Raw genomic sequence first — 27,780 nt, forward strand, 5'->3', positions numbered from 1 at the left:
TTTGTCAAGAATTAATAATTTAATCAAAAATAAAGTTTAACAGTTTCCAATAACAGTTCATTTAAAGTTAATCAAATATTAAGTGAGCATTAGTCTCTTACAGAATGCGTGTTGGCTTACTGACTTTGAACTATATATTTACGTTTCAAATAAAACGCCAATATCACCTACCCAATGCCGTACTGAATACATTACATACATCAGATGTAATCACAAACAACTCAGATCTTAAACTAATAATTATAATTTATTACGTTTTCATAATATCGACTTACATTTAAATAATATTAATATAACTACGAGTATAAAAAGTACTATTTACAAGATATTGCCTTCAAATTTATCACAGAGAAACGTAAACAATTTAATTTTCACAACTTTAATTTATTACAAACAAAAGCCGCTCTCCCTGTGTCGCAACATCGTATAAGACTAAATTATAACTACTTATATTTATGAATACAATAGAGCATCACAGACATGTAATTATTATCTTTAATAATTTATTTATTTATTTATTTCTAAACAATATTTATCAAAAATGTAACATTACATAAATAGGTACATAACAATAAATTAATTCAAAGTTGGACTTTTTTATGTACGTATATTGTATTTAAATACTTTTAGAAACAATAATTTAACACTTTAATTAAAATAAGTCCTCATTTCTCGCCTTGTTGTTACTGATGCATTACAGAATACGTATTCGCTATTGGCACATTCAGTTATGTTCCACAACTAACTTTTGTCAACCATATTTCTTTTTAATCCATATAAAATCACAGTAACAAATTTGGGATTTCAACAAGTAGCAATATACATGTGCAAAATGACCCCAGTCTCTACAAGAATGGCAAATGTGATGAAACATACGTATAAAACAAGCAAAGCGGCGCCAACTGTTCTTCTTAAATAAAACCTGCCAATAACTAGAGTTAAGTATAAACAAACTACTGCTAACAATAATGAACCTACGACGAAATCGATTCCAGATGAGTTGATGAAAACTGCTGTGACTTCTGCACCTTGTCCGAGATATGTTAAAGTTTTGATCAGCCACGGGACGCCGAGAGCAAATAAAATTGCCAAGGAATTTGCACCTAACGCATTTGATACACCAATTCCACCTTCACCTGTAAAAAATATCGTTCTTATAACAACAGAAAAGCAAAGATACATACCTATACGACGATAATAAATTCGCAATGCGTAAATCGCAAATAACATTGCATAAATTTAGGATTAAAAGGAGTTACGTAAAGGTGATAAGGCTTGCATAATAAGATTACTGGTATTATAATGACATGCTGGTCATTTTGTAAGTATTGATAAACATTGGGATGATAAAAATTTATAATCACATTAGAATTATTTCGCAATTCATAATAATTGTTAACATTTACAATTAATTCTGGATACATTAAAAATCCCATAAAATATTAATCAAAGATATCATCCAAGATTGTTTCGGATCCCATAGGGTCACATGGGACATTATAATTATAAAATTACTAGAAACAATGCAATTCCAAAATAACCAGAAGTTAAAAATAATAATTCGCAATGCAACATATTAACAGTAACAAAAGTTTATCATGTGATAAAACTCATAAATTAGATTATTTACGTAAATAATATATGTATCCAAATTACCTCGTCTTGACATGATAAATATTGAGCAGGCTTCAGGTAAACACCCTCCAAACGCTAGGAAAGTCATTCCCATAACTGATTCACGGATGAAGAAGGTGTGACCTAAAATTAACATTAAATCAGCAAATGATAATGTACTTGATGATGATGGCCAAAGATTAGAACGCGTATAGTTGTAACTGTATTTTACATTGTTAATTTTAAAATACAGTTACAAATACAAGTATTTTATTGAAACACGAAAGAGTGATGCTAATCAAAGAATTTGCTATATTTTGACCACTTTACACACTTTAATTTAAACATTTTTTTGCTTTTATAATAATATTGGAAGCTATTGAACATCAACAGCTTCATTTAAATTAATTTTATTTTATATTTACTTGTTTATTTTAATTAGCTCACCCGTCATTTGATACCCATGAGTATCGTATGGATACCCAGGGTGGATTAAAATATCTAGTACGTCATATTGTATGTTAATTAGCAAATAAAAATAAATAGTTTGGAAAATTCAAAAGTGACGCCTCATAATCTCATTTTTCACAGTAAAATCAATTATTTGAAAAAATGTACATAGCTGCACTTGTTCTCATGTGCCAAAGCTCTTGTTTTCCCTGAAGACCTTAGAAGGTGTCACTGCCGTTTAAGTGGATGGTATTTTAAATTGAATCATCATCATCATTCCAGCCGGACTGCTGGACAAAGGCCTCCCCCAAATACCGCCATGACGATCGGTCCTACGCTGCCCTCATCCAACCTACTCCGGCGATCTTGACTAGATCGTCGGTCTATCTTGTGGGGGGCCTACCAACACTACGCCTTCCGGTACTTTGAAATTGACTGAGAAAGACCGCAGTGTGTATGTGACCTTAGACAATAAAATAATTATTAACCCGGTACAACAATTTTTTCGACGACTTTTCCTGCTACTACCTATCCAGAAACGATTATTTTTAGTGTTATTATTTACTGTGTTAAACGGACTAGTCGTCATTGAACTTTATATTATTTACCTCATAGATTATTTGATTTGATACAAGTGCATTCAAATTAACCTGTAAGTGCGATATAATAAAAACCAATTGCAGTTTCGAGAAAAATGCATTTTTTGACATGTCGAGAGTACAACACTATCTCAACGCTTCCCTTATAAGGCACTCAGAAATGGGATTTAACTAGATTTATTTAATGAATATTATACAAACTAAACAAGACTAGAAAATTTCAATAAAGTGAATTTTATCACAGACGAGTAAAAAAGGAAGGACTCCGTGCCGTGATATTAGCAAGTGAAGCATCGTTATGCTAGTGTGTGTGCGGTTAAGGGGATACTAGTTACACAATTTATTCTCCCTTAAATAATCACTTATAGCAAATACTTATACAATATCGTTTTTACACTTTTTCACAACGCACGACGGCATTTTTAAAATATCTTATTGAGACGCAAACTGATCTGTTACAGACGATGACAATTCTCATAATGGCCGCCTATCGGCCTGTAGTAGTGTAAGTAAGTGTGTGGAGCTATTTATTTACACGTTAATCGGCTTGTTTTGGTGCTACACTTTTATGTAAGGTGACACGGAGTCCTTATTTTTTTTTACTAGTCCGTGAATTTTATAGAAAAATTTAGTCATAGTTTTGGTCAAATAAACGATCTTAATCCAAATATTGGGATACTTACCAATAACAGTCATGCTCCATGACACTAAATAAGAATTGGCGCCAATCCAAATTATACACATGATAAATGCAACAGGATAAAATCTTCTGTAAGTAACCGGTGACGGTATTGTGAAACCCAACACTATTCGAAGTGGCCATGTGTAAACCCACCAGATTCTAAAAAGGAGGCTGTTTTCTTTTGGGAAACGGAATATGCTTTTCTTTGGTTTCAGAACATCTTCTGAAATATTTATTAACAGAAATGAGTGCAATGTGAAACGTGCGAATGAATCATAACAGTTATTTATACTAACATATTTTGAGTGATTATGTAAAAAGTATTTCACAAACAAGTTTTATATACTTTATAAAATACCTAGTAGAATCACTTATCATCGGCTAAGCTTTGCCCTCCTCTTCCACACGAAAAATATATACGAAACACAAATTTTACAAAATGAAATACAAACATCTATTTGAAGCATTTCAAATAAATATAATGATATGGCTGTATCGCAGTATATCAAAGCAATCAGCGTCCAGATAAAGAATAAAATAAGACGTGGGAGACGGATTTTCCGACATAACATAATAACATGGCACACGTGCCGTCTAGGTATTACATCAATACAAAGATGCTTTCTGAGAACGTCTAGCGTATTATAATAAATATTTATAATATTTATTTGCTTCTGGAAACTCCATTTTATTATTATTATATATTATTATATATTTGAAGAGGGTTGCTATTTATCTAGTCCTGGTGATTCCTAGTAACACCGCGTCCAAAATTGAACTATTGTATTCGCCACTGATACTATAGCTCGTCGTCAAGCCCTGCAGCCTTTACGAACCGCAGTTTCTTCTTGACGCGAGTGTTACAAAGACCATCTGGTAGCAAGGTGTTGTCGCCAAAGATTGTGTTACGCTTATGCAATAGTGGGCCGCAATCGCAGAGTAGATGAAGAGGATGATCCTCAAGGCAAATAGGAAAAAGGAAATTCCATTACACACTTTACCTATCTCCCCCGTAGTTTTTGTACAAGTGTCATTTGAAGGTGTCTCTACATTATGACCCTTGTTCTCAATGCCCTCTTCTATAGGTTTACCATTCGCTGAAACTATATCTAAAACAAACAAATAAATTAGAATATATTACATAAATAAAATTTGAACATATGAATTTGACCCTCAAATCAGCATAATAAATATTATTGTCACCGATGATCTTAGACTTATTTGAATGGAACTTAGTCCATTGAAATGTTACATGATTTTTACATTTCACAGAAGACGCAATTTTATTTTTGGGACATGTGTGGGGGGTCAATATAAGCTTGACTCCATGTTTGTGGAGTTAAACTGTCGCGAAAACGGTGTTTGCACCCCTTTTACCAAGTTGGCGGCCGGGGGACAAGGGTGGCAACCCCACAAACTTGGGGTTAAAAAATAAAATTGCCTCCTTTTATTGTAATATTTCAATGGACTAACTGCTTAATTTACTATAAAATTTCAATCTAATTGATATTCATTATATTCCTTACTGTTTTATATGCATAAAGTAACGAACCTTCACTTTTTGGCTTAATGCAACGTGCCACGATCCTGTCATATAAAGCAAACAATCTCATGCTATTGAACATGATAAAGAAGTAGAGTATATACAGAATCCCCAGGATCAGAGCTTCGTACCAGTCGACTTGGCCATCCCATACAATACCCACTAATACCCCAACATTCATCATATATATCAAGGCATCTCTGGTAACAGGTCGTACTTCAATTTTGATTGGCTGAAACAAGATAGTGGTCGCTATCGTTATCATCAATTAGGCTTAAAGCGTGGATAAATTGTTCAAGAAATATATTTTTGCATAATTTGAGATCAGGTATATAGCTGAATGGTTATAGTTCGAATTTTGTTATATAATTTAAAAAGATCAAGTAAAGCTACCTCATAGAACGGTGAATAGTAAATGAGACAAATAATACATTTCCGTGGGCGTCACAGCGGTTTTATTGTAACCTGATCATAATACAAAGGGATGAAATATGTTGAAAAATTATAGATATTACAATAAGGCAATGATGTTACAGATGGCACTTTTTTAGGGAAGAGGGGCAAAAAAGGAACATTTTGAGTGATCACACACTCACAGTGTTTGAGTGCGCGCTTTTTTGATGGTACCTATAGCACTTTATGCAGAGTTTGCATGGAAGCAGAAGAAACACCATATAATGCTATAAGAGACCGCAGGATTCGATTATAAGTCCTTAACATTATCTACTTATAAAGTAAAATGAATACAACGAAATTTGAATAATTGAGTAATTTTTTAATTGGATTTCTGATTTGGGAAAAACAGTTCATAAGATCAGTCCTGCGGTTGGAGAGGTTATAAATGAACTCCGGGGAAGACCAGCTTCTAGGAAAAATAGTATCAAAGAATCTTTAGGCTGAAGTCTGAGGGCTAGCGTAAGATCCTTTTTGTGTTTAACACTCATGTTTTTGTTGGACACAGCTTATCAAAAAGAATCAAATTTAGTATTTACATTATCATTAGTATGTATACAGTGTGAGTGAGTTAAAATTAAAAATAAACATTTTGTGATAAATTTATAAATCATTCTATAGAAGTATACTAAGCAGTTGTTAGGAGTTAGTCATACATTTATCATCTTGTTAATTTAAAGTTTTTTTATGTTAATTCGTTGGAAGTTTAGGAAATTTTAATAATTACAAATAACATATTGCCGCCATTTTAAATCCCAACTTACAATTTGAGAATGTAATGGTTGATTACGAGTTGTATTCTATAAAAAATATCGATAACGTTTTATTTGTTGTGTTTATGTGTTTGTTTTTCACTTTTTCTTATACTTTCATTTTTCTGTCGCCACTAAGCAATATGTTTATGAGATTATGTTGTATCAACATCTATTTAATCAGTTGTGAGTTATTTTTCATCTTAGTCTTCTTTGAAATGCACCGCAAAAGTAAATTCATTAAGGGCCCTAGCAGCAAAAATTTTTAACATCTAAATTGTATTTTTGCATTCTAGACTGTTCATGAGATACAGGTCAGTAGGAAAAAAATATGAAGATAATTTAATTTCATTCCAATGATATTTTACTCTTATTGAAAAACATCAATGCGAGCGAAGTCGCGGGTTAAGGTTGTTTGTAGATAAATATAAATATCAATAACGACTTCTGATAATATAACTCAAATCAGTCTCAATAAATGATATTTTGATTACGCATTCACATAATGATATACGCTTTTCAACGAGATAAGATTAGATATAATAACATTATATTGATTTTTTTCGAATTATATTAATAGACACACGGTAATTGGCCACAAAATATATCAATTTGGCGGCCAATTTTATCTACAAAGATAACACAACTCATCAACATTTATTCAGTGGCTTATTCGATTTGTACTTAATGAACGAATAAGATCCGAGACATACCCCGTAGTTCATTAGATATGTTGTATCTTGTCTTCTCTGACTAATTAATACAAAATAATTTAAACAAAACCCAAATAAACAACTGGAAAACTACTACGTTTTGGGAGTTAATCCCTTTGCAGGACCAAATCAGCGATGTAGTGACATTTATGAAATATATATGAAAATATCTCCCAAGCTGATACAACTCAGATATCTTCAAGATTAGCTATCTCCCACCTCAAGGGCCGGCAACCCATCTCCTGACCCTGTTGTTGTGGATGTCTATGGGTCCTTACGACTAAGTGAGCCTCTTACCCGTATGCCTCCTCTTGAATAAAAAAAATAATAACAAATATATCAATTGTACCTATTCAGATACGATAAGAAAACGAATATAAATAGGACATACAGTAGAGTTTCCGATATACAGTTCAAATTGTTTCTAACAATGATTAATAGCAAATCAAACCTCGACGTCATGAATAATGAGAATTATCTTATTCGTAGAGCAATTTGTGTATCGTAATTAAATATTACGGGAAGCAACATCATTCAACACTTCATTTATATCGGTACCGTTAATGATATTAATATGCATGAATAAACAGAGACACCGGCAAATAAATAAGAATTCCAAAGACTATTCTTTTGATCTCGGTTGCAAAATTATTAAGGTATTCGTGTGCTTTCTATATTCATACAGTTATAACATTTACAATGCATATAATTATAATTGTGTATAGATTACTTTAATATGCTTCACACTTTACTTCTGCACCTTATGAAGTTTTCACTCCAAAAATCTTCATTGATTTACAGCTTTGGTGTAAAATAATAATATCGTTTTTATTTTCAGATTTAAAAGCCAATTTAATACACCTTATTATAGTACTAAATATTCAAATACGTTAAAATATAATTTGTCTAGTGAAACTCTTTAAACGCGGTAAGTGAGTTCATAGCTATATTGTAAATGGTATCTCAATTCTCCTGTCAATATACGTCACTTACACTCTCGTAAAAAGAATTCCAACTACAGAGAGTAAAATATAGAGATGCAATAAAAGTGGAAAAATTGCTCGGAAATAAAGGAATACATCGCGAGTGGATCGATAGCTGCGAAGTGCTCGCTTGAAAGGTCAGCCTGCTATTACTTCTTTTATGTAATCAGCAATATACAAGAATACCATTTTACGTCGTTAAATACATATTTCTATTAATGTAAACCCAAACTAATTTGAAACTATTCATTCTTATAATATAATTACTGTACACGGGTTTATTTTAGAAATGAAAAGAACTGTGAAGTGTTTCTTTTGATACACAATAAGAACAAAGCTCGTTTGAAAGCAACTTGCGAAAGTACATAATAGGTCGGGGAAAATTCTTGGAAAAAAATATAATAAATTCTCTTTAGATGTGCTATTTGCGTCTGGCTGGTTTTCTGGTTCTAATAACATTAAAAAAGTTTACATAACAAAAAAGAAACAAATTATTAAAGTGTTGTTTCACGCAATTTTTCAATTGTTTTCCTTTCTGTTTCAACCACTTTCAAACACAGTTTGTGAAGCCTGACGGTCAGTCAGTGTTGTGTTGTATTTTTCATTTTTTTGTAAATATATTTTAAATTTATCAAATTCCTCGACAAGGTGATTCTATCCGTGTGGCATGTTCGGAAGGGCATTGTTCTTTATGAGCTTCTAACGCTGGGCAGAGCCATCGCTTTGGTTTTCTTCTGCCACTAGCTTATGAAATCACAGAAAGAAGTTGAGAGAAAGTGGCCTGAATTGATTCATCACAATATCGCTAGACCACTCACCACAAAATTAGGAGAGTATGGTTTGAAGTTGTAAATGCACCTGCCATATAGCCTTGTTCTTGCATCTTCATCTTTCTACCTTTCGGCCTCTTCGACGATATTTTGCCAATGTCAAGTTAACATCAGAGAGAGGACTGCCAAAACTACTTCTCTCCTTTTTTTGATCAGAAGTCCCAAGATTTCTATAGCAACGGTATTAAGGCACTCCCACTAAATAAACTTTGAAAAAAAATGTATTGAGTTTGCAAGGAAAGTTTTTCCCTAACCTCTGTTATTCTATCTATTAGTTGCTGCCTATGGGAAAACACTCAACACTTACGTTTAAGCCCGTAAAGTTAAATGTCTGGTTTTTTTTAATCTTGGATATCTCATAAAGTATACATTAGAATCCTATACTGTACGAGAAGCTTACAAAAATTTATTTAATGTGCACTAATATTTCATTACATGAGAATTCATACTGAATACGAGTGTAAATGGCGTTGCATGTAGCCCTTGCATAGTTTTATTGTAATTATAATTTTCAATTCATGTCTTATTTAAAGAAATAGAAACTATTTATCAACCGTAATAGGATAGAGATACGCTATTGCAGTTTTCTCGAGGGTTTAAAAGATTTGCAATTCTGAGCTACTACATTTTTATGTACTTCTTAAGTTGGTTGGTAACTTTGTTTCTTCTGCTTACATTAAACCTTAAGAAAAATGATATGATCTAAATCTTAATATCATGGTGGAACTACATCGAAAACTACTGCGTTGCTTACAAGAAAAAGGTGGATTTACAATAAGATGAAAGCTAGTTTGTTAAATACTATTTAAAGAAGTAAATTATATAGAATGGAGTATGAAAAGATATCTCACTCGTATAGCTGCTAGCCCGCCTATCGCTGCTACTCCCAAGATATTGAATATGGCGGAACCCACGATAGTACCAATACCCATATCAGATTCCGTGATAAATGTTGATATCACATTCACGAAAAACTCTGGACAAGAGGTCGCGACTGACATGAAGGTAGCTGCCGCAACATTCTGCAATTAAATATAATTTTTTGTTATGTCTCGATTCAATAGAGAATAAACTATTAAAATGCCACGACTATATTACTATACAGTACTTGCAGCCCTGGATGCAGTAAAATCAGAGCTAAATTACAAACACAAGATCTTTAGACTAGTTTTACGAAGAGTGGAATTTAAAGTTGGAGGTTCCTGTGCACACGTTGCCGGCTAGATTATAGATACCACAACGGCGCCGATTTCTGCCGTGAAGCAGTAATGTGTAAGCATTACAGTGTTTCGGTCTAAAGGCGCCGTAGCTAGTGAAATTACTGGGCAAATGAGACTTAACATCTTATGTCTCAAGGTGACGTTTGCGCTTAGGTTAATGGAAGTGTACGACAAATAAACATACGGGTAAGAATCACGCCATAATTGCTGGCCTTTTAGGTGAGTTATTTTCAAGGTATTCATTACTTAATCTACATGGATACACGGCGGTGGAAAGCTCATTACACAATTATATTCTATGTAGAAGAGAGTTCCTTAAAACTCTGGGGGCGTCCCATGCTGTGATGTACTGATACTTAGCACGTCATGTCTCTAATGGCGAGTTCAGATTTTGCAAGTTTGGGCTCGAGTTTTATTCAGATACATAGAAGAATTCAAATATATCTTAATCTACGTTGATTTGCGATAGATAAAATATTTAAGTACCTGCGGTATTTTTAAATCTTCACATATCAGTTCGACACACGGAATGAAGTAGTCATTGCATACTATTGCCAATAGCGTGAAAGCATAGACTCCAAACAAAACGTACAGAATGAAACCACCCTGTCTAAGCTGCTCATCTAAAACAAACAATTGCAATCGAATAAATAGGTACAACATCTATAGCTGTGCCCGCTACTTTGTCCGCGTAGAATTTGTTTTGTAGCAGCCTATTACAGTAATGAATTTTGTAAGAAAGTAAAGTAGCGGACACAGCTTAACATGTTGTACGCACAAATAATTGTATTCCGGTACGAAAGGCGCGATAGCTCATAAAATTACTGGGCTATGAGGACTTGTGTATATCACATAACTTTAAGGACCTTCAATGTATGTGACAACTGAGTAGGCAGGGCGTATCACCATCAGATGAACGTCTCCCTAGTCTCGTCATCTCTTATCGTAAAAATAGCATAATAAATTTTTCAATCAACCCAACAACTCTTAAAGTAGAAATTATTGTTAGAAAAATATTACATACCATCAAATATCCCGTCCGGGAAACTATCAATAGAGTTTCCTTCAGGACAGGCCAGCTCCGTTAGCACATTATCTTGAAGAGCTGTCCTTGTCCGAAGCCAGGGCGTCCAATGCCATGTTCCATCTTCCTCGTTGAGCTTATACATAAGGTTTCTTGTCACGTACACCTCTTTACCATTCTTGTTAACCACCGACAAGTATGTATCAGCGTCCGTGAAATCTACACAATAAAAAAAAATATTTATATTTACTTTATACTCATGCTTCTTTATAGAGCGTAGCATTACAAATGAAAACTTCCTCAACCAACCATTGTAAAATATCGTTAATTTTAAATAGAGAATAATTGTCACAGCCATTAGTTGAAAACCACTTTTATCTGACTACCTACGACTGTAAGCCTTATGTTGAATACAATGGATCGATAACGTAAAGGTTTAGTGAAACTACAACGGGTCATCTTTTAGCGATGTTTTTCTTAAGTTATGGTTCTTTTGTAATGCTTAGTATATAACTGTCAGAGCGGAAAATAGTTGTGCTTGTTTTTTTAACGTTGCTTTAATCAAGTTCTCTCGTATGATATGTGGTGGGGCTTATTGCAATAGTAATCATATTATCTTAAATTTTAATGGTATCTTTCTTTATACTTTTGTAGTTATTTATTTTAAAAAAGATACCATCAGCTTATAAAATCAAAAAGAATAGGAACAAATATTTTATATCAGATTTTAACTCTTCAAAAAGGAAGAGGTCTGATTGGTATATTTTTGTTATATATGTAAGCCGATTACGCTGAGATCTTTAATCTGAATTACGTGGTTCTTCTTTAGATTAATGCGGAATAGTTGCCATTTGTCCCACAAAAATTTAACATAGTTTAGCCCAGCAGTTTTCATTCTTTGCACATTCTTGTTTACTTGGATGATTTAATTTTCGTTTGTGTACGGCTTTTTTTGGAACTTACGAAATATTATTGAACGTTGAATATATATTATTATTGAGTGGTTTTTAGTCTACCTGTCAATTATAACTAACAAACGTTCACGATATTTCACAAGAACTAGAACGTGGAATAGAGGTTTGAACAGCATTTATTCGGAGTGGACTCCTTTTTTCCGTTCCTATTTCTTAGGACCCATAACTACTTTAAAATATGACAGTAAAAAGAAATGAAATGTTTACCTGATATAATCAAGAAAAATTATGTCTGTTTAGGCTGATTATTCGACATGTCAGTTTGGGCGTTAGTGTAGGAATAACTTCTTTCGACTCTCTAAACTATCACTGATATATTTATCCAATGGGTGTTGTTGAAAGAGCGTCTCCATGTACGCATTTGGTTGAATGTGTTGTGAAACGTTGTGGTCAAATATCACCAGGAATAAAATTTATTAAGGGTTTTTCTTTATAACTATAACTTATTGCATGCGTATAAAAGTACACAGACTCTTATTTGTATTCTATAAACAATACCGGATCCAAAAGAGCACTTACGCAAAAATTTTGTATTTTTTCTGTTTGTTTGTATGTGTGTTCAGGAAATACCCAAAAAATACTGAATATTTACAATAGGACGTGAAAAAGTATTGGCTAAATATTATCATGAATAAAGATGCAGGCTCTAGTCACTGGGAGCAGAGAGTATAACTATTACAAAAATTGGTTTCTACAGAAGTATGTATTAGTTTTATCGAAAGAAATCTAGTTTGATGATGATACTGCCAAGTTAAACATCGGCGCCGTTAACGAGCTTGTAACTTACATCATGATAACATATACCACACGATCAAATAACATACAGTAAAGAACAAAATATATCAAGTACATTACAATATTCTGGCGATAAACGATATTTTGATAAGATTTAATAATTGATGATAATATACCCAGATAAACATCACCCAACGTTATTAATTCTTTTTTAATACATAAAAGTTGTTTTTGTGGCTTTCTTAGACAACTATAGTAACTAGTGTAACAATTGCACTCTACAACAATTTATTTGTTTTAGATAAATTCTCCTAACCAATTAATTGATTTCCAATAATAATTCGAGCATTTTACACAAAACTTTATCATTTAACACTTACTCTTAAACCTTTCTTATAAATCACTGTATCCACAATTGAATAACTCTACATTAAAATCAGGTTAGTAATCTTTATCGCGAACAGACAGACAGACAAAGGCAGCAGGGCATTTTGAATCGAGACGTAACTATATCACATACGTGTATGCATACCCGATAAAGACTGTTTTATTATTCACTGACAAAGACGTATTATAAAAAGTAATGTAATCATTAGACGTCAAATTTTGCTTCATCTATATACATATATAAAAAAAAATTGAGAACGGCTGGACCAAATAGGCTAACTTTGTTCTTAAATTAATTGTGGAAACTTCCAGAGAAGGCTTTAAAGGAGAATAAATATGAAAATGCTCGGAATTAAATAAAAACAACGATTTTGATTTTCCTTTAATGTGCCTCCGTCGTTCAGAAATCAAATTAAAATAATAGCTCGAAATGAATAACTAATTAGAATTTTAATCTTTCTAACTTTCTCAGGAGGTAAAAATAAACTTAATTTTAGGTAACTATAGTAGGTAGATTAACTACAGTTGTTAACTATATATCAGATTATTTTTATGTTGAATGATAAATCTTAAGTTTTGTAAAAAAATAAAAAATTTTAATCTAACCGTACCAAAAAAAAAATAGTTTATAAGAAAGCTTTAAATTGATTAACAGACTGTATGATAACTCTGTGTGTCTGTCAATATCAAATTGAAACCTTATAAATAGCCAGTATCTTAGGAAAACTCTGTTTTGTAAGTAAGCAACATCATGTGTAATTAATAGAAAATAATAATGAAATTTCAGTCATACAGTTTGTTTGAACTTTATTTTATGCAAAAGTTTAGGTCTTTTATTTATCCATGGAGGCAGTACGAAGTCTGCCGGGTCAGCTACTCATAAATAATAAATTAAGTGTTCCTAGTATTGCCACTATTTACAATAAAATTATTATGGGTAGACTTTCACACAAATTATCTAGCCTCAAACTAGTACAATGAATTTAACTAGTTTATCGTATTTGATTTTACTATAAGTGCCAGACATCTATGTACTTAATATAATACATAGAAAATAAATATAGAAATTAATTAATTTATTAAAACAGAAATTTTAAGAATGAATGTCTTATTTTGTAATTACAAAAGAAATATATAGTAGTCTACTGCCAGAACCCAGACTTACAATTACAATCAGAACTGCCTGATTTTAAACACTATTAATAAGAAAAGAAATATGGATTTTTTCGCACTTACAAATTACAATCAAATAAAAATAGGATATTAAAGATTTAAAAATAAATATCTATATAGTTATCATATCTTTAAATATACACCTTTATAACTCGCTTAATATTTTCATTACACCCACACTTCGAGTCAAACAAACACTGGAACATGAAGTAAATCTTTTTCTTTTATTTTATCTAAATAACTCTTTTTGAATTTATAATAATTTGATGCTCACTTATACATAATATACAATTATATTTCACTTAACTGTTGATGTATTTGGCAAGAAAAAATTATTCACTTCGCTGTCTTAACTTTTGGAGTTGCAATACTTTGTGCTTATTCGAAATTGATTTTATCAAATATTCGTACAAATATTTCGCTTGCTCGTGAACTCTGTTTTGAAGATCCCGGGAAATGGGATTTTATATTACAAATCCTGTTAGTTCGTGAAACGGATAACTAAATGTTATCATAAGCACCTACTGTATCATATGCAGCAGATATCTATCTGTTCGAAAGTAATTCCAATCGATCCTGGACTAATATGTCATCGTTATCCATTAGATAAATTATTTTTGTCATATAACAAGGTCACTTTTATTGAATGTCGTTAGTTTTAAAGAAGAAATTTCAATATAGAATTACAACAACCTTAAAAAAACATAACTTGTTTGAATTAATTCAGTTTGCCTTTCATATAATAATAATATTATAAAACATAGTTAAATTTATTCAGAAGTATTAATTAGCTCTTAAAACGCCTAGAAAATGTATTAAGTGCAATTGCAAAGTAATACAACAACTCTGAGCGGTTTGACGTAAAATAACGTAATTGGAACGGAAAGTAGTACCTGTTCATTTATCAGCAAACCCACGCCAGCTTATAGCCCTGCCGTAAGATTTTATATATTTTATTGAGCATAACAAATCCTGCTACAGAAATATATGAATACGCTAATGGAGACTTAACTATAATGATATGGAAAAGTCTGATCATAAATACTATTACAATTTAAGAACTTCGATCAAACTCTTTTGGAAATTATAAAATCACATGGTTTCGTCACAGGTTTCGTGTTAGTATTATCAACAATTATACTAAAACATACTCTGTCGTGGATCATAAAGGACCAGGGCTAACTACATAACTATAAAGGTTACTGATACTGTCAAGATCTGTCTGTCTGATTAAGAAAACAAAAAATATCACGAGAAACTACGATTCCTTCAAGGGCTGTCTCGCCAATGATAACACAAAATCTTAGGCTCGGTGCTAATAAAATGTAGCAGTATACTGAATTCGATTCGATCGATTAAATACTTTACAAATGGTAAAAGGTAGAAAAATAATCGATTTAAATACGCATTAAAAAATTCGTAACTGGAGAACACTAAAAAATGCAAAAATAATCTTTATAGTCTCAAAGAAGCTTCGCAAATAGCCAGGATGAGCGCAGACATCATTCTGCATTGGTCATGTTTTGATTCAAGTGTCATTAAGTTTCGTTTTTGTTAAGATTTCGACCAAAAAGTACCATAATGCAATTTTGATTGTGGTGTGACACGTCTCAGCAATATATTTGTTGGAATTTTAGCGTAAACTTTCTCAAAAGAATTTTATAAACATACTAGTTGACCCGACACACGCTGTTCTGTATAGAAAAAAAATATGATAAAGTATTCGGGAATAATTAGTCTAAAGTATATTATTATACTTTTTCTATAGTCCAATTTTTGTAAGTATTAAAATGAAAGTATTATGCTATACTTAAAAGTTACACATACCCTCCCTACCGTAGACCTATATAAGATACCCGATTCCACAATACATTGTTTTTTGTATCTCAAAGGGTTTAGCCAGAGTTTTCGTTCAAATGTCCCAGATGTCTAATCTTTTCAGACACCTCCTTCAAATCTCGTTAATGTATACAAAACCGTAAACAAAATCTATCCAATTTATAACCTACTATAACTACCTTCCTCGATAACCACGCTATTAGTGAAAACAGCATGAATATCGGTGCAGTAGTTTTTGAGTTTATTGCAAACAGACAGACGAGGTGGAAGACTTTATTTTAAAATATGTAGTCAAGGTATATCTCCCTTGTCTTCTCTTAGCAATACGTTAATATTAAATAAATCTGTCCAGAGAACAACGTTTTCGTGGCACAGTCCTTTTGGAAACAGCACGTAGATATGGACTCCTGTCCTGTTCAAAGACCGGGATTCATCCCGGTCTTTGAAAACGTCCCGCCAAACATAAAAACGTCCAATAGATTTAGATATTTCCGATAAATCAAAAAGTATTATGTAAATATAAATTTTATTATAGTATTTTTGGCCGAAATAAATAAAATACAAGAGTACATACTGAAATCCTCAATAGCTGAGATGGTGTATATCAAATAGGCAAAGCACGCCCACAGACACGAGGTACGACGCATTTTTGTAGCTCGAAAGATGGACCTGAAAATAAAACTTATCTGAGTATGCAGTTTAATAACCAGCTATCAAGAACCTACAAATTAAAATTGTTTAAATTCGATGTAATATTCAATTTTGTCAGAGTAATTACTGTATAAAACTAAATTTAATATTAAAAGATTTAGATTTAAATAAATTGAAATAGAATTTAAAGAAATGTTTTAAATTGCTGCAGGAGCAATCGATTTGAGTTCGAATATAATTTAAAGAAAATTTTATACATATAAAATAAGTCCGAGGCAGAAATAACTCCCTCGGACTTATTTGATTAGATATCATATTCTATTATGATGGCGAAATGCATGGAAAGGAGAACATAATTTCATTCACAATAGAGAGGGGAGAAACGGGGGGAGTGAATATGTCTACGCTGCGAGTAATTCGCAATTCTGCGAAACATTTTCCTCAACTCCTGCTCTGGAACACATGCATGAAATTGAATTAATAATACGAACATCTTGATGTAAACTAAATTATATTTTAACAAAGGAAAACAACCTGTTGAACAAACATATCTTAAATTTTCACCGAATTCGTTATTTCATCAAACACCAACCTCATCGCTGTAAGTGCGTTGTATCTACGTGAAGTATTGTAGGATATACCTAATATTTATGCCTTTGTTACATCAATTGACCATTTTATTAATAAATGTTCGTTACGATTTTCCAAGTCGGGCACGTAGGTACGTTTCAATAAAAACTAAGTACAAATGGCGAATTAATCTTGAATAAGAATTAAGATAAAATGTTGGTTCAAAATCAAAATATTCAAATTTTTCCCGCTCCCAGGGATTCACAGTCGTTTTGGATTTTAAAATGTGTGCGTAGGGCCATTGGTTTGTCAAAGCCTGATCTTAATAATTCCTCCCATGATACCCTGGTTACTTTTGCTATCTTTCATTGTGTGATCTAGGGCTTCGATTGCCTTTTTATGGGATATTGTACGTTTATCCTAAACCAACACTTTGCACTGCTGCGCTCACTGCTCTTGTTAATGTTACAAACTGACATTTCCTCATGAGTTAAGTTTAATGGGAATTGAGAACTGAGTGCGCTGTTCGTACTATGTAGCGAATGATAATCTTTCCGGATTTGAACTAATTGCAAGAAAGGTTTTGCCAGTACCAACTAGAACATCCAAATACAAACAAGAACAACTGTGTGTGGATTCGAATGTGGAAGAGCCTCCATTATTTGTCGCTTTACCAATTTTCATTAGTCAATTTGTGCCTTTTGTAATGGTATAATATACAAAATACTATGGAAGTAATTTAAAGCACTACTGACACTTACGACTTGTTAATCAAAAGCGCATATTTAGACCAACAATGTAAGTAACCTTAGATTAAGGATTGGTCTCCGCTGCACTTCAACTAGATACCGCAGGCGTAGTCGCAAATTGCGGCAACTAATACTACGCCCAAGTGGGCATACTCGAGCCAATCTCGTCAATGTCAAAGTCAATGTGTGACGTTGACGTGCCACATGTTCTGTTAAACTTTGCTAATAGTTGAAACTAAATTGGTTGCGTAGTAAAACTTCGTAAAAATAATACTACAAGAAATAAGAAAGACACGGGGATCACGTAATTATTTTGTATTTTATTAATTTCAATGTAAAATAACATGAAGCGTATGTTAGAAAATTAGAAAGATGCCATTGAGTGTCAAGATGCCACGCGCACAAGCATCTAATAGTTGCCTTAATAAAAAAGCTATTGTTCTTAAGTAGTGCGGCATCTAGTTGGAGCACAGCGGAAACCGTTCCTTAATCTAAGTAAGCAACATTAGTTTTACATCCCTTTTCCCTCTTGCTGTATCTCGGTTAGAGATGTTCTTTTTCTCCGTTACACTTTGCGTTGCTCTTTCACGCTTTGTTCGTCTATTTTGCTAGTAAATTTATTGTAAGTATATTACAGCAGTAACTCTTAATAATTTATTTATAAATGAGAAATTCTCACTTACGATGACCCTACTCTGCTTCCGTAGCACGGGATTACCGATAGAAGTGTTAAACGTTTTTGTAATAATTAGATGGCAAATTATATTTTAGAATCTGGATGCGTCCTGCATATCGTAGTACAAAACATAACATAATATATTAATAAAAAGTGTGTGTGTACTTATGTATGCACGCAAGAAGTTATAATTATTTGGCCTAACGAAGCAAAAATCATTAAAATGATTTATTCCTCGTGCTATTCTACGTTCTTAGAAAGAACAATTTTGTAAAAGTCATGCAAAGTTGGCTTTGACAATTAATCATTAAATAATGAATACGGCTGTATGGGCTTGAATCCTTTGCCTGTCCAAATAATGGACGAACAAACCAAAAAAAAGTAACGAATGACGCAAACGTCAGAAAATTTTAGGAACCAACTTCACTCTGTTACTTTTGTGTTACAATGAAGCGCGCGCATCGTAAGATTTCACTCTCATCATTTTTTTATACGAGTAATGCGCCTTAAGAAGTATAACTTCAATAAGGATTTTTTATGTTTCTTTGTGAACTCGTTTACCTACTTCTTTCCACTATAGAAAGGTTCATTATTAGGAAGTTAGATGGAACGCATTTCTTTACGAATTTGATAATCTACAATAGATAAAGATCTCTACAATGGTAAAAGGCTGTATTACTGTATAAGTATCAATGAATGCCGAAAAACCTGAATGTTAACAAAATAATAATCATATTATGTAGTACAACCACAGATTTAGAATATAGATAGATAGACAGATCCGTGACCAATTATAATAGTCAATCTGTGCTTTAGCTAGTAGTTTATTATATAAATAACAAGAAGCTAACGTCAAGCACAGCTGACTGATTACGACTTGTAGATTAAAATTGCTTATAATAACAATAGATTCGGTTGCCTTTTCTCTATATGTCCTGTATCTCCGTCAGAGATGTTGTTTTCTCTTGCACACTTTGTTTATCTATTTTGCTACTATAATTTATTGTAAGTACCAGATTTACCAGTGGGAGGGTCCTTTGCACAGGATGCCGGCTAGATTATGAATACTACAACGGCGCCTATTTCTGCCGTGAAGCAGTAATGTGTAAGCATTATTGTGTTTCGGTCTGAATGGCGCCGTAGCTAGTGAAATTACTAGGGAAATGAGACTTAATATCTTATATCTAAAGGTGACGAGCGCAATTGTAGTGCCCCTCTGAATTTTTGGGTTTACCAAGAATCCTGAGCGGAACTGCATTGTAATGGGCAGCGCGTATCAAATACCGTCAGCTGAACGACCTGCTCGTCTCGTCCGGCGATAAATCGATTTAGCTAGGTTCCAATTTAAAAAAATGTACTTTTATCCGTGTTTTAATGAGAAACAGCTACAATAACATTAGAATACAATGGTAAATTTGCCACTATATACAAGACTGTAATAGCTCAGATGGGACATTGGGTGATCAGGAAAGCAGAAGACCCCGGTTCGAATCCAGATGCGGTATTAGTTTTTTTTGGTTCAAATTTTGTACATTTTAATAATCCGAGCAAGGCTCGGTCGTCCGGATATTGTATATTAAATGTCATAACACTAACATACTTAGGATATACTAGCGTATAAACCACCTGACAATCCGAAAATGCGTGATCAATTTTGATTTGTCAATATGTGCGTTAGTTAGTGGTTTAGTACTGACAATATTAAGGAGCTAATGTTAGTAGTGGCTGACCGAAAATCGGTTACAGTAAAAGTAAGTAGAGATGTTCTTCTCTCTCAAACTCTTTGTCTTTACGCTAGTATATTGTAAGTATATGGTCTTAACTGAGCCATCACGCTCGGCTTTATTCGGGATGGTTCGGGTAGTCGGCTTGAGTGGCGACAATAGCCTCTGAGTACGCAGAAAAAATTGATTGATAATAATTTTATTTATTCAGACAGTAACTAACAACCACCACTATATAATTATTCTTTTAAGGGATAGACTTACAATATACTAAAGTTTACACAAAACGTAAACGTTACGATGATATTAAGTCTCATTTTCCTAGTAATTTCACTAGCTACGGCGCCCTTCAGACCGAAACACAATAATGCTTACACATTACTGCTTCATGGCAGAAATAGGCGCCGTTTTGGTACCCATAATCTGGCCGTCATCCTGTGCAAAGGAGCCTCCCACTGGTTAAAATTGTCAATATTAAACCACTAGCTAACGCACATATTGACAAATCAAAATTGATCACGCATTTTCGGATTGTCAGGTGGTTTATACGCTAGTATATTCTAAGTATATGAGTACTAAGTATGTGAGTGTTATGGCATTTAAGTGTTAAATTTTAAAAAGAGTAAAGGCCGGCATTGCATCTCCTGACCTTTGGTGTTGTGGATGTCCATGGGCCGTTGTCTCACCATTTCCCATCACGTGGGCCTTTGCCTGTTTTGCCGCCTTTTATAAAAAAAAACTAACGTCAAGTAGGTCCTCTGAAAAAAAAAGTCCAGCTGCCGATAGACATTGGCCTTATTGAGGTTACAATTAATTTTAACAGATTACCAAACAGTTCCAACATCTTTAAGAGCATGTAAAATACTGCTCTTTTGAAAAATGGGGCCAATCGATTAAAAGTAACTAACTGTATGCAATAATCGATTATTCGTTAATAATTCACAATAATTGACCATAATCCGAGGTCGATAACATAACATTACATATTCACAGTAATGGAATAAGTTGTTACAACAAATCTGTTTTGTTGTACGTTAACACTGTTTAGATATATTTGCTGAGCAATCTTTATTTATAAACAAACATTGGGGTGATTTTTAATTAAATTAGGGCCGTTACGAATACACCGTACCTTCAAAGTAGAAGAAATATCACAGAGTATTGTGAGATGAGCTAGTGAAGTGCACAATGATATGCAAGATGCCATTTGAAGAAAAATCTGTCAATCTCAAAATACAGTCATAACTTTAATAATGAATTTCTTTACGAATGAGAAGGTGGCGCTTTCTCATCTGTTGATTCATTTCTTAATAGACTGAGAAAATATGTAACATGGTATTCACACCTCGGGATTTCGCTTTCATATTTCTATTTTTTTCAAACTGTATAACTTTTAAAACTTGCTAATACTTATATTATTGATATTATGTTTATTAATACGCTTGAATTTTAAACATAATAGCATTTGCTGCGATTGATATTCGTATCACATGTATATAAATGGCAGCAAATGCTGAAACTTATCCTTAAAGTCGTTATTATTGTTATGTACTTTGACTTAATCAATAAGAAGTTTTAGCTTTAATGTATGGAAGTCCACTAGTGCCCATTCGCTTCCCAAATAGAATGACAACTCTTGATTGTCAATCCAGAAAAAACGTTAGATGATCAATAACTAACAGTACGTCTTTCTCCATAGTCAATTAGCAGGCGATCTTCTAGTATACCAACCATATAGACGGTTGAAGCTATTAAAAGTAGTGAAAAGGCTTTGTTTGTTCGGATATATCGATGGCTTACAATCGTATAAGGCACAAAGTGTTTCTCTCGGAACTGGTCGAAAATTCGTAACATGTGTTATAATTATGGATGAAAAATGATTTTTCTGAGAGATAAACTTTTTAATGTAAAAAATTGTAATATTTCTGAAGTGTTAAATTTTGTATGTAATATAAATTGTCATTTTTGTGGACGATAGTTCAATAAATTAATGTTTTATTTAACCACCTAAATACTAGTAATACTAATACTAATAATACTTTTACACTGATAAATAATGAAATTAAACTCAAAAATATTCAACAACAATATTCAAAACGATAATGTTCAAATTTTCACTGCCGGCACTCTCGGAGTGTAACCCGTTATTTTTTATTATGGGTACGATATATATTTTATTTATTTGAACCCGATATTCGATATTTCGACACAAGACAGAATCCTCACTCAGCTTAGAAATAATTTAATCACATTAAAATCAATATTACTTTGACAATTATTTTCATAATCATAAAAAATAATAATATATCATTTCAAGTGTTTGCAATCACAACTTATACGAGACTTGTATGTGCATACATTCTCGACCTTAACAATAATGAAGTGTTCAATTCAAGAGCATAATTGTAGTTATCTCAGTACGAGGAAATCCTAATTATAACAAAGATTCGTCCACTGTTAGCATGAGTTGTTTACTGTTGATTTGAAGTATTGAAAATATTTTTAATTAACGCTGTGAAACGTATTTAATTGAAGGAAATCTTAATTAAAATGCTATGGCGTAATTTTAATGCTTTTAGTCGTCAATAATGGATTCCAAATGTTTACGTTTCAAAAATAAATGTAAAAACAAAATCACTCTCTTTGTTATTGTTGTGATAGGCAAAACAAATGGTATCTTAACTTAGCATCCACTTTTCTATATTTTATGATTCCATTTTTACATGGATTTTCTGATGTATCCAAAGATATAATGATATTTTAAACTGTGAGTAAAATACTCTTTTGCTTAAGTCCTAACTTAATGATAATATACACACTAGGCTATGCCATATACCTACAATAGTTTAAAATATGTATATAAAGAATTTACTATGCCTGAAATATAAGAATCAAAGAATTCTTATTTCCCTGGGCATAATCTACACAGTGCTATTTTATCTAATAATAAATAGTTTACCAAGGCCAATTATGTTATATTTACAAATTTAATTTGTATCAAAAGTGTGTATGGACAATGTGGGACTCGAACTCACCCCAGCGTTCTTACCACCTAAGTCAACCTATTTTTGTATCACGATTTTATATTATTTTGTTCCATCCACAGATCCGCACTTGGGTTTTAAGATAGCAATCGAATACAATAATTGTAGTACGATAATTTTTTTGTACGGTATATTTCGTAGGTAGAGAATCGGTCGCCATTTATTTTGAAACCACAAAAAATGTTAATTATTGGAATTCTTTTTTTTTTACTTTATATGGCAATACAACGTTTGCTGGGTCAATTAGTAATCATATAAATCATTCGATATTATTCTATAACATTCGATAACTGCACAAGATCTTTACTATAAATTGACTGCAGCCGGGACTGACACCTGACTGCTTTGGCTTCACAAATTTTCAAATACGGTCAAAAGTTGTAAAGTTTCATTTACAAGTACTGTTATTTACAAGAAGCTTGATCATTAAAATATTCATTTTTGTTTATAAAAAGACATTTAGAATTAATAAAAGATTTAAGACTTAAAATAAAAAATATTAAGATACTTTTTCGTCGAGTTTTTTAATAAAAGCTTATCGTTTTTCCTGTCAGTCATCAGTGACCGAGCTAAGGCTGATGATGTTGTTCACCTACATGCTGTGCCTTACGGCAATGTGATGCCAATCGATTTTATAATTGTATCCTCACAAACTAAAGGGAAATTCACAAAATATGGCCGAAGTTGTGGTGTATAGAACTAATAGTGGCGAAATAGGGTCACTACGTCCAAACTTCACGGTCATATTTCTCACCATTCCCAACCCTCGGAATATCTAATAATTAAAACATGCAAAAATCTCCAGTGGAAATCGAATCCACAAAAAATTATAAGCCTTTGAGTGCCTAGCACAAAGACTCAACACAGAATGTAATATCAATTATCATCTGTTAGCTCATGTTGTATAACATCACAGACAGGTGGGAGTAGAGCAGGGTGGCTGCAATGGGGGAGCAATTAATCCTAGTCGTTGCCATAGCAACTCCTCAAAGCTCAATCCCAGGAACCCTAGACATGGAGGTATATAATTCACTAACATTAACACATGCATCGTAAAATCAACTCTACATCGATCGCAATAAGTCATGTTATCGTTACACATTTCTCGCCTGCAAAAATTGTATTGCAATATTATATTGTTGCCATCGTTTATTCATCATTTATTTGTGTGTCTACGTTTATGTGTGTGTTGTAGCGTTTTGATTAAATTGAATTGTACTGGATAATTACTCGATTATGGTGTAAATTAATTTTGTATGAAAATGTTTATACTGTTTATTCATCGTGGAAAGTATAATGGATACAGTCCACTAATATTATTCAATCGGATGGTTATTTTTTGTTTGTTCACTGGATGCACTGAACTCACTGGATTTGGTATTGAAATGTGCCTAAAATAATGGTATTTGTCAGTTTATGGGTGACATAAAATTAAACAGAAAGAATAAGGAACTGTGAATTGATACATTCAAAGCCAAAATCAAATAAGCTGTACTCAATTAGGCTTAAACTAAGCACTCTTTAATCGAATAAAATATTTTAATCTTATCATACATAAGAAATTAGTTTGAATGGTGGCATTCATTATATGAATTCAAAGAAGACATCTCTCACACAAGATCGCCATAGTTTTGATTCAGAGTTAGAAGCATCGTTTATTTATTACATACATAGAACAATTTACTTTACAAAGCTAATAAAACTATTTCATTTTAAATAGTGTTGGTATACAATTAATAAATTTTCGTAGAATTTTTATCTAGATTGAATGGCTTCAACTGTAAAAGTTAGGGGTAGTTTGGTGATTATTTTTAACACTGTCTATAAAAATAGAAATGTAAAGAAAAAATTAATTTTCGTCTCATATTGTTTGGATATATACTTTTTTTTTTAATATTTAAGTTTTGTATAAACCGTAACTAAATGTTTTCAATTATGCGCTATTTTGGCAATTTCTTGGGATAGCGACCTTAATGGAGGCACTCAATTCGTTAACGATGGTCGTATAAATAGTGTAAAACAAAACCCTTGAGAAGAAATAGTGGACTGATTCTTCTGCAGTTGTGGGAAAAATGTAATCTTACTCTTACTCTTTGTAATACTACTAAACACAACCATCATGATGGAGGCTTTTACTGTGCAGATGATGTCTACTACCAAAAATCTACTTCTTGGATAAACTCATCTCCGATCGGCTTGATTCTTTGGCGTTGCGTAGAGCTGTGGATTCTTTCTACATCCTCTACTAAAATATCACGAGGAGCTGTTCAGGTTGTTAATTTAAGCAACAAAGTTACACCACCTGACATTACATCGAAAAGCGAATTTCCGCATACTTTGTGAGGGGGGCAAGAAATTCTTGCCCCCCTCAACCACTGGAATCAGTTATCGGTTACAGTTTTTCCGAATCGATAGACTTAAGGAGAACTTCCCATCACACGAGCCTCTTGTCAGATTGCCTCTCTTATATAAAAAAACTATTTTGTTTAAAAACAGTTTAGTAAAGGGGCAGAAACACGGATCGAGACACTGAAGTCAGGTATGCTTACGTTGCCGTGTGGTGATCTCCGAAGGATTCTAAGCTTCGGAAAAAAATATTAAACATACAAAATAACAGAATATTGCCTAAAACATCTTCAAGGAAGCACTTTGAAGTTCATAGTTAACCTTAATTTCACTCAGTTAAGTAACATTCAGTTATTAAGTTCACTCACTTATTTGTATGCTTAACAATGCATCAGTAACTATTCATTGTAAAATATATATATATAAATATTAAGGAATCGTATTTGCAAACACAAAATTTCTCTAATACATCATAAATGAAATCCTCAACGGCAATATACATTATATCGAATGAAAAGAAAATTCTATCAAAAACGATGAATGAAACACAAAATCATTAAATTAATTAATTAAACGCAACTATTTCGCATGAATGCAATGAATCTTATGATAACAATTTCTAACGTATTTATTTACCACTTATCTTTCTTAAATGGAACAAACTGCTCTATCAAGATAAAAAGATCTTTAATTAATAGTTTGTCAAACAGACTTTTAGTACTTACATAAACAGGATAATTAAATTTTCCTAATACATTTTCAATCACTCCAACCTAGACTCTATCGAGACTTCGATTCACAATACTGTAATACACATTTCAACTGGGGTTTTTAAAGAGATAATCTTAAAAGATAAGAACGTTTGCGATTAGTAGATTCAATTACATCTTACTTGATATAAATATGTCCTTATTTATACAATATAAACATTCAGCGCTATGCTCATTTGTAAATTTTAAACTACATTTAGAAAAACTAATTATTTCACATTACATAATACCATAAATAAAAAATCCATCATCCATCCAAGGATTGTTTAAGAGACAGTTCTGGCGTGTTCAAAAGATAAATCAATTATCAGATATGGATATGTCTCGCCGAGTTTGGCTATTTTCATAGTATCTCTACTGTGGTATCGGTCTATTAATCCATCCTTGTGTTGCGGAAGAGGCTATTTATAACAAAGGCCCTAAGGGAATAAATTTAGAATCGAGTTAAAAAATACATATCTTTTTTACCTCTCAATATATACTTTGTAATGTTATATACGTACATAGAGACATAACAAAATTTCATAGAAACTGTAATAAAAATAATATTTACACCATATACTAAATATTTACTTATAAATACTACTTGGTTCAGTGGAGCTTGTAACTCTGTTATAAGGCGATGTATATGTTTTTTCAACATGAAAACTAGAAAATTTACTAGAATTGTTTAAAACTTTTGTAAAGGTTACTAGGAGCAATAATTATTATTATATATTTAATGTTTAAATTTTGTTGTTATACAATTTAAGTAAGAAATAGAGTATTAAAACTTTCGTGAGTCATTATTAAACTATCTATTAATACGGCTTTACTCACGTTTTTGTCGGTGTCGACTAACCCTTAAGAAGTGGGATGTTATCGCGAACCCACCACACTCACCCTGATAAAGGACCTCCGAATGGTCCGAAACTAGTCGGTACCGACAAAAACCTGAGTAAAGCCGATAATAATAGATAAGAAATAGAGTATTTGACATATAGCTGAATAGTTAGTGACTCTGACTACTATTTCAATTCAGGTGCAATCATTTATATGATGAATATAAATGTTTGTTTCCGAGCCATGGATGTTTATATGTATTTATGTATGCTTAAGTAAGTATATTGTATTAAATACTAGCTGATATAAATTATATATATAAACCTTTCTTGAGCTTCAACGAATCTATTACAAAAGATTTCATTGAGATCGGTCGAATAGTTTAGGAGTTATTAGGGAACATACAAACATACATTCTCTTTTATATATATAGAAGATAGATAGATATCTTTGTGTT

General features: G+C 32.4%; 1 protein-coding gene across 1 annotated transcript; it reads right to left on the reverse strand.

Annotated features, from left to right (window-relative positions):
• LOC126978502 (sodium/potassium/calcium exchanger 3-like) lies at positions 1–26,526 on the reverse strand. The gene is made up of 10 exons (XM_050827342.1): positions 26,457–26,526; positions 16,546–16,640; positions 10,864–11,082; positions 10,326–10,462; positions 9,471–9,641; positions 4,898–5,120; positions 4,347–4,454; positions 3,347–3,568; positions 1,657–1,758; positions 1–1,136 (listed from the first exon to the last, which is right to left on the reverse strand). Coding segments are annotated over exons 1-10 (1,611 nt in total). The 5' UTR covers positions 26,459–26,526; the 3' UTR covers positions 1–804.
• Positions 26,527–27,780: the final 1,254 nt, after the last annotated feature.

Source organism: Leptidea sinapis, chromosome Z, assembly GCF_905404315.1.
Source record: "Leptidea sinapis chromosome Z, ilLepSina1.1, whole genome shotgun sequence".
NCBI classification, from domain to species: Eukaryota; Metazoa; Arthropoda; class Insecta; order Lepidoptera; family Pieridae; genus Leptidea; species Leptidea sinapis.